Genomic DNA, 9,667 nt, shown 5'->3' on the forward strand with positions numbered 1-9,667 from the left:
AGGGATGGAGGAGGAATCCACCTTTCTCAAATTCAAAGAAGACACAGTTGATCCAAACAGGATCAATCACAACATGGAACAGATCATTTGGCCATTCAGAATCTGTGGTATAGTGGATGACTTTACCAGGTGGCTCAGTGGTTTTCTCACTGCCTTCATCCTTATCCCCTTTTCCCTTTAACACTTTAAAATAAGAATATCTATCTGTCCACAGATCTATCTAGGCAGCCATCACGTGGTGGTCCTTGCTGCCACACACTTACTCATAGAGCAATCACCCTGGGATAGATGGGACTTGATGCCATTGTGTCACTGTCAGGGGGAATTGTATGGCAAAAACATGGCTGCCCCATGTAAACACTGGTGGCGGATATATTTTTCTGTCCATGCCTAGATAAGAAACAATAATACAGTGGAACCTCGATTATCGAACGTAATCTGTTCTGGAAGTCTGTTTGACTTCCGAAACGTTCGAAAACTGCGGATGAAAGGACTGGCTGCAAAGTCAATGGGGGGAAATACCATTCACTTCTGGGTTTTTGGTGTTCGGCTTCTGAATCGTTCAGCAGCCAAGATGTTCGAAAACCAAGGTTTGACTGTAATGCCAAAAACATATCCAGCTCAGTGTAAATATTAATATCCCATAAATGAATAATTTTAACTAAAACCATTTTATGTATTTGGATATCTAGTCAAATCCTGTTTAGGGATGAAGGTGAAAGGCTTTGTGTGGCCCGTTTACACAGTTTAACAGGAAAAAATATATTCCATTTGTCACTTGCCACTGACTTGTGGCAGTTAGCATCCTCTGCCACCTGCTACATTCTCCCCCCAAATACATCCCCCCATTTCTGAAAGGGAGACAGAAGGTACAAGAGGAACTGGCAGTGGATGGTTGCGCGTCTAGTGGGGTAATCTCCAGTGTGAGATGCTCCTCCTCAAGGAGCACTGTGCTCCAATTGGGGCTCCAATTGGGGCCTCTGTATTAAGCTGGGGACACATCCATCTCTGAGGGTCCTTTTTGCAATATTCACCCTAGTTCGTACATTATAATCTCTGTATAAATCAGACATTATGACCCCCCAGAATTGAGTTCCTGGAGATTTTAAGCCCAGCCCTCAGAAGTGCTAGGCTTTGGGCAATGTAGCAATCCCATGGCACAGCAAAACATCCAGGCATCTCTCTTGGGTTTAGGAGGCTGGTTGCATCATTCAGAAAGCTCAGAAAGCCAGAAAAATTAGCATTCCCTCTCCCAGGATCATTTCCTTTAAGTGCTTATGAGAAGCTGTTTTATGAACACTCATTCACAATAGGTGAGGATATGTCAATTTCTTTATAAAGGATCTGGAGAAATGGTGCGAATGAATCCTGGGACATCTGTGATTGTGACAGCGACTTACTACAGTAGGGCGTGTTGAATTTCCCACCTTTAAAAATCCTGATTTGAGGGGTGTTAAAAAGTTGTGGTATGATGAGGTAATTTGAAATCTATTTTGGTTCCTTGTAAATATTGAGGTCTTGCTTGGCAAATCTCTATGTGAAAAGTTTTTGACATTTTTTAAAAAAAATTCTGTCATTTAAAGGTTATTCCCCAATTTTGATGAAAACCGATGTTGATAAGTGCCTAAAATTGATTATAAGATACAGTGGTACCTTGCAAGATGAAAATAATTCATTCTGTGAGTTGCTTTGTATAGCAAAAAATTCATCTTGTGAAGTATGGTTTAAAATTTTCCTGGTTTACCCGGTCTACCCATTTAGTTAATGCGTTCCTATTCATCTTGTGAAGCACGGTCATAGGAAACTTTGTCTTGCGAGTCACCTCGCGCAACGCAAAACTCTTTCATCTTGTGAGTTACTCATTGCATGAGGCATTCATCTTGTGGGGTACCACTGTATTGTAGTTCTCTTATATATGTATTGTAGTTATCTGTACTATTAATATTAATATTATACAACAGTATGTGATATCTTCTTTGCTTTCTACCACCAGTCCACCCACTGAGGTCGTTGGGGTTTCAAAGCTGAAATGCTCTGACAAGTAGATTTATCGTCTATTCGAGATAGACAGAATGGGGTGGCATGAGGACATCTAACCAGCCCTAGCAAGTGTCTTCTGTGTTGCATTGGAGACTGGGGGCTGGGGTCTTGCTTGAATATGTTACAGAGCATCTCTGGTACCAGAACAATTGTGTGGTCATCAAAGGAGCTGGGATCCTCACCCACCAACATCATTTTATTATACTATACTATACTCTATAGATATATACTATATTCAGCAGAGAATTGTGTCCCTTTGTTGCTCACTCCCACCCTTTGCGAACAGAATTTTATTCCCATGAAGGAGAAAAGCATGTTTTCTTTGAAGAATAGCTATGATGATAAACACGATAATGAAGTCTATGCAGAGGACTGGATAAACTACTTGGAGGTGTTAAAAATACACTGTAAAGTAGAGCTACCAAAGTTCAGTTGAGTGACGGTCTTTCCATATTGGATAAATTGGGGGTGCGAAAACAGCATTCTGATAGTGTAGGATTCAGGCTGTTGGACAGGCACCCAATCTTAAGAGAAGGATTGCCACATTTTAAGAAAGACAAGATTTTAGTTCCTTCAATAGTAGCATGGATAATAAGCATTATGGTAACCCTTCTATCACAGTGATGGAAGGATGGAAATACTATATATTCTCCTGCTTCAGAACCATTAAATGAACAGAAGTCTTGACCTGCATGGAATATGTTTTCTCTAAGTCTGACACCATCTTTGTGAGGATCAAGAGCAGGCCTTTAGATTCTACAGGAATCAAATTTTAACAGTGAACACTTCTTTTGAAGAGCATGGTCCAGGGGGTTTCTGCCATTGGCTTTCCTGCTCAGATGTGGGCCCTCAGCAGATACATGATCATGTGACACCAGCCCTTGAAGTTGTTCATTTATTATTCTTTTATTTTTTTTTACTATAATAGGACGTTATAAGATAAAGTAATGATATGTTGTTACAGCTGGAAACAAAATTTCTTTATATTTTCGCTTGTATAAAATGATTAAAAACTTTAACTTCGCTTCAAAATGCGGGTTTTTGGCTTTTTTAAAAAGTGTATTTCAAACAGATCTCAATTTACCAAGCTAATCATCAACCAATCATAAAAATAATTGCAGATTTGGATTCCTCATGTGCAATAACATATTTTTAGAACCCCTCATTGAGCAAATTCGCAAAAAAAAAAAATCCCGTCCTTAAAATGACCTATTACTACAGGTAATTCTAGAATGCTGCTATTCTTGATAGCATTGTACTATCTTTCAAGGCCCTCTTTGACTTTAAGGCAAACAAATTTATTAATTCAATGATTTTTAAATTGACTGTCAGTAAAAAAAAAAAGTGAAGACTATGCTCTCAAGCTAATGTAGTTTACTGTGTTGCTTTCCTCCCTTTTTATCCCAATTAAAAAGGTTGAGCTCATTTTTTGACAAAATATCATCATATAGAGAGCATGAATGATGAAGACTTATGATGAACACACAGGTCTTTAATGTTATTTTTATCATAATGGATTGCATCTATTATAGACTAAGTTGCTTTTTGAAATCCATGAAAAACGCAGTCATGATTTAACTAAGACCCAATGATTTATATGGGAATATTGTTGTTTAGTTGTTTAGTCGTGTCCGACTCTTCGTGACCCCATGAACCATAGCACGCCAGGCATTCGTGCCTCCCGCAGTTTGGTCAGACTCATGTTCGTTGCTTCGAGAACACTGTCCAACCATCTCATCCTCTGTCCTCCCCTTCTCCTTGTGCCCTTCATCTTTCCCAACATCAGGGTCTTTTCCAGGGAGTCTTCTCTTCTCATGAGGTGGCCAAAGTATTGGAGTCTCAGCTTCAGTGGGAATGAAGTCCCACTAATTTTGGATTATATCCAACTAAGTCATTCCCTCAGTAGAGCCATTGGAGTGGGCACAACCTAGTCCATGGTTTCCCTGGGTCTACTCTGAGTAAGACACAATACTATCCTTAGGTTTAGATCCAAGCCACTGATTTGATTCTATGCCACCTTGGAATGTGCTTTACCCTGATAATAAGGCTGAATCATTTGAAAACAAATATATGCTCTCCTTATATTTGACCTGACTCATTCAGTGGCCTTAGAATGCTGACTGCCCGTTGGTGATGGTGAATGGGAAACCATGGGGAGGGAATTCAGTATCTTGAAACAAGGCATGGAATGGCTGGTTAGAACATGGAACAGGAGAATTCCACACTGCAATATTTTGTTGTAGATATAAATACCCTTCTCCTTCCCTAGGGGACAAGTTAAGGATGCCTGTACTTTCAATTGCTGACTTCAACTGCAGGTCTTCATATTTAAACCAAGCTGTGACCTTCACACCAATCACATTCTATAGTTTCATTCCTAGTTCAGGGAACAAAATTGACTAACCTAACTGTGCAGTTACAATTGGAGCTCATGTACAAAATGCTATTGATGTTTCTCCTGCACTAAAATGTATGTCCTCCCGGTTAGATTTTAAAGTTGGTGTGACATTTGTTGGATAAAAAGACAGTGTTGGATATACCCTGTTTCTCATATTTTAAGGCATCCCCATAAAATAAGCCATAGCAGGATTTTTAAGCATTCAAGGAATATAAGCCATACCCCGAAAATAAGACATAGTGATAGGAGCAGCAGCAATGCTGGCCGCGGCAGGAGGAGGAGGAAAAAAATAAGACATCCCTTGAAAATAAGCCATAGTGTGTTTTTTTGAGGAAAAAATAAATATAAGACGTGTCTTATAATATGAGAAACACGGTAGAAGAAGGAAACCAAACAGTCATCACGGAATTCATCCTCTTGGGATTTGGCAATCTCCCTGAGCTGCAGTCTGTTCTTTTCTTGCTCTTCCTGATGGTTTTTATTGTGACAACAGCTGGGAACCTGCTGATCTGTTTTCTGGTTGTGGCAGATCAGCACCTGCACACCCTCATGTACTTCTTCCTGGGGAATGTGTCCTACCTGGAGATTTGCTATAGCTCAATCATCATGCCCAAAATATTGGCCGATTTGCTAAGTGGTGTCGGTTCCATCTCTGTTAGTGGATGCATAGCCCAGTTTTATTTCTTTGGCTGCTGTGTAGCAATAGAAAGTTTTCTCTTGGCAGCAATGTCCTATGACCGATACCTGGCAATATGCAGTCCTTTGCTCTATGCCACTACTATGCATAGAAAACTATGTTTTCAGCTCATGGCAGGAGCATGGATAAATGGTTTGATGGTTAATTGGATTGTGCTGATTTCCATGGTTCAGCTATCCTTCTGTGGACCCCGTGTCATAGATCATTACTTATGTGATTATTTCCCATTGGAATAAAGTCATGCAGTGACACAAGCATGATTGAACTCCTCGTCCTTTCCCTTATTTTCATTTTTGTCACTGTTCTGTTTCTATTGACTCTCATGTCTTACTTGTGCGTCATCGCCACAATCTTAAAGACCCCATCCACCACTGGAAGGAAAAAGGCCTTTTCAACCTGCTCCTCTCATTATAAAAAACATTTATAGCAACCATCTGTGCCAAGCTAGGGATCAAACAGACTGAAATAAATCCATTTCATTGTTCACTTTTAATGGATTTGAAATCCCTGTTTCGTTTACAAGAAAATTGCATGCACAAAATATTCATGGCTCTCCTACATTAAAATGTCTGTATTTCAGCTTATATTTTATAGTTGATGTCTCATTTGTTTGACACAAGACCCATGTTGGATAGAGAAGAAGAAAACCAGACAGCCATCACAGAATTCATTCTCTTGGGATTTGGGAATCTCCCTCAACTGCAGCCTCTTCTTTTTGTCCTCTTCCTGATTGTTTTTATTATGTCACTAACTGGGAACCTCCTGATCGTTTTGCTCATTGCGGCTGATCAGCAACTTCACACTCCCATGTACTTCTTCCTGGGAAATTTATCTGGCATGGAGACTTGCTACAGTTTGATTATCTTACCCAAAATGTTGGCCAGTTTGATAATTGGAGAGAGAAGCATTTCTGTCCATGGGTGCATAGCCCAATTTTATTTCTTTGGTTCTTGTGCTGGTATAGAAACCTATCTCCTGGCAGCAATGTCCTATGACCGCTACCTGGCTATATGTAGACCTTTACACTACAGCAGCATTATGCATGGAAGGTTCTGTGTTCAGCTCATGGCTGCAACATGGGTTAATTCTTTGCTGGCTAACTTTATTGTGATCATCATGATGGCTCAGCTATCCTTCTGTGGTCCCAATGTCATAGATCATTACTTTTGTGACTTCATCCCAATTGTAAAACTGTCCTGCAGTGACACAAGTGTGGTTGAAATCACCACCTTTTTCTTTAATTTCATTTTTACTGTTGCCCCATTCTTATTGACTCTCACATCCTATGTTTGCATCATTGCCAACATCCTAAAGATCCCATCCACCACTGGAAGGAAAAAGGCCTTCTCCACCTGCTCCTCTCATCTAATTGTGGTTTGCATATTTTATGGCACTTTAATCATTGTCTACATGTTGCCTGACTCCCCGACTCTGAGAGGTCTGAATAAAGTCTTCTCCATTTTCTATACCATCTTGACTCCTTTGGTCAACCCTCTCATCTACAGCTTGAGAAACCAAGAAGTTCACAGAGCCCTAAGACGAGTTTGGAAGAAACTGACACTTTCTTTTTCAAATGAGTGATTTGAACTCTTCCATTTTCTTTATGTTTATCAGGTAGTTCAAGTATCCATGTCTGCAAAACCCTGGGTCCACTAGGATCTTTCCTCTCACCGTGAATGGCAGGGGGATTATAATTAGAGGTGTTGGGGTTTTTTATACTATGATTAAAGATAAATTCTGCTCCTGAACGAATTCAGGAATATAATTGAGGTATGGTGATGGTCCCCAGGTTTGTCCAGGGTGGGGTGGCATAATTGTAACCCCCAGGGATTGAAAGCATCATATTTTCTGGTCTTCTTCATGTGCTGAATCAGTTAGATATAGTTCTACCCAGAACAGAAACATTGAAATTATTGGACCTCAGTTAGTCATATTCGTAGCTTTCCATGGGTTCACTCTGAATAGAGCTGATGTTGCCAATAACTTTTGTCTTAATGATTTTCCTCCAAGAACTGGCCTCCCATTTCTGCAGTTTCTTGAGCTGCTGTGTGACTTGGGGTAAGTGGCACACTTAGATATTGGCATATGGGAAGCCACTAGTCACAAGAAGAAGAAAAGGCGCAGATTTCCAGGCACTTAGGAAAAGTGTAACAGTTCCCATTCAGGTATATAAATCACCCATGCAGCTTTTATTTTCTTTGTTCTGCGAGGTCTCCCATTTTAAAGTCATCTGCTGAACTTTAGGATTGAGTGGAAATTTAAATCCAGGTATCCTCTGCATAAGCATCATGCTCTAAACCCACTCCCATTGGAGCACTGTGTTGGCTGGGGCTGATGAGAACTTCAGTCCAAATCCTCTTCATGGAACCAGGTCAGGGAGATATGCTCTAACCACTCTACAACACTGGATTTTCTCCAAGGAAGTTTTAGAAGAATATGCATTAGCTGGAGATGAGTGATGCTTTGTACAGTAGGGCGGTTCATAAAAACAATTTTTTTTAAAAAAAATGCCTACTCTAAAGGTCTTATCTTACTGCACTAGGGATTATATAGCTATATATGAAATTTCATGCATATCAGTTAATAGCTTGATCCTGCTCCACTGAATTGAAATTTCAGCCTTCATGACATAGGAAAACGGCCAAGTAAACAGCTATTTTCATGGAGGAGGGTCAAGATATTAACTGATATGCATGAAATTTCATATATAGCTATATAATCCCTAGTGCAGTAAGATAAGTCCTTTGGAGCAGGCTTTTTTTATTTTAAAAAAAGGGTTATATATATATATATATATATATATATATATATATATATATATATATATATATATATATATATATATATGAACTATATATATATATATATATATATATATATATGAACTGCCCTATTGTACAATGGAGACTATCCAATGAAGAAAGAAGTAATGTAAGCACCTCTCTTGGGTTTAGGAGGCTCACTGCATTATTAACCAGCAGCAACTCTCCCAGGATCATTTCTTTCAAATGCTTATGTGGAGCTGTTTCAAGATCACTCTTTCTTCATAGCTCAGAAGACTTCAGTTTTTTAGCATGATCTGGACAAATGATGCTACAGACACTTAGGATATCCTTGAATATAACAAAGATTTCCTGCAGGTAAATTTTCCAACACTGCTATTCTCTGCAGCGTGATGCTATTTTTAAAACTCTTATATGTCTTTGGGACACATTAGTTCATTAATTCAAGGATATTTGGATGAACATCAGTAGCAAATATGGAGTCTAGCTCTGAGGTGAAGGCAATCGACTAACATGTTTTCATATCTCAATCCAATTCTCCCTCCTACTCCCAATTTAGAAAAGTGGAGCTCATTTTTGGCAAAATATTCCATGTTGTCCTATTGAGAGCTTGAATAATGCAGACTTATAATAGAACTAAATGTATATCTTTGGGTTGCATTCATGATGCTTTTGTTATATTGGATTTTATCTACACCAGGAGTAGGGAAACTTTTTCATTCTAAAGGTCACATTTTATTTTGGGCAACGCTGTAGGGGTCCAGAAGCAAAAAGCATCATCAGGGTTTAAGCACACATTTGAATCAGAAAGAAAGGGTAAAGTGTTTGGATATTCCGTTCCACCTTAAGGCAGATGTGAGACTGTTGCGTGTCACATGTTTGAAACACACACCAGCATTGCATGCTGGGAACTTCCGTTTGTGTATATTTTCTGTTTTTGCTTGGAGAAGAAGGAGATTGGACATGTTTTCCTTTTGTCCTCACTAATGCTTAATAAACTGCTTGTAAATAAGCTCTCACAAGCCTCTCGTGCTGGTTTCTGCTGCACAGTGCTCCAGTGTGGTGTAGTGGTTAAGAGCGGTGGACTCGTAATCTGGGGGACCGGGTTCCCGTCTCTGCTCCTCCACATGCAGCTGCTGGGTGACCTTGGGCTAGTTACACTTGTGAAGTCTCTCAGCCCCACTCACCTCACAGAGTGTTTGTTGTGGGGGAGGAAGTGAAAGGAGAATGTTAGCTGCTTTGAGACTCCTTTGGGTAGTGATAAAGCGGGATATCAAATCCAAACTCTTCTTCTGCTGAGATAGCATGCTCAGACATCTAATGCCTAAGCTGGGGGCCTGCCAATTGCCCCCGGATCCCTTGGTGGCATGCCAACAACAGGAGGGTGTCAAGAAGGACTGGCCATGGATGTAGGCATTAGGGCAAAATGGGGTGGTGCCCTCCCACCTGCACAAACTCCCCCCCTTCCATCCCATCAGCTTCTAACTACAATGCAGTTGCTTCAAGTCCACTATCTGCTTCTGGCTCCTGCTAACTGCTGCACACAAAGTTCAGAACTCTTTATCACTGTGGCTCACAGCTCTCCCTCTGCACATCCTGCAGGGTGGATGGGTGTTTCTCTCCCTAACAGATTCTCTGAGGTAGAGGAGGAACACTGCCTAGAATCATTGTGATTAGCTTGGGGAGGGGGTAACTGAACAGGTGCAACATTTCCTAGTTCACTCTAGCATTGCAAATGTCCACCCCTAG

The 9,667-nt window shown here is 40.2% G+C and overlaps 1 protein-coding gene across 1 annotated transcript; it reads left to right on the forward strand.

Annotated features, from left to right (window-relative positions):
* The first annotated feature begins 5,759 nt into the window (after positions 1-5,759).
* Positions 5,760-6,716, forward strand: LOC118094640 (olfactory receptor 1f45-like). Its single transcript, XM_035135196.3, has one exon. It carries the CDS (start codon positions 5,760-5,762, stop codon positions 6,714-6,716), a length of 957 nt encoding a protein of 318 aa, XP_034991087.3.
* Positions 6,717-9,667: the final 2,951 nt, after the last annotated feature.

The sequence above is a fragment of the Zootoca vivipara genome, chromosome 12, assembly GCF_965207765.1.
Source record: "Zootoca vivipara chromosome 12, rZooViv2.hap1.1, whole genome shotgun sequence".
Lineage (NCBI taxonomy): Eukaryota > Metazoa > Chordata > Lepidosauria > Squamata > Lacertidae > Zootoca > Zootoca vivipara.

Bases quoted from the DNA above. Each gene is read 5' to 3' on its own strand.
- LOC118094640 (XM_035135196.3), top strand. From the start codon at position 5,760: ATGTTGGATAGAGAAGAAGAAAACCAGACAGCCATCACAGAATTCATT.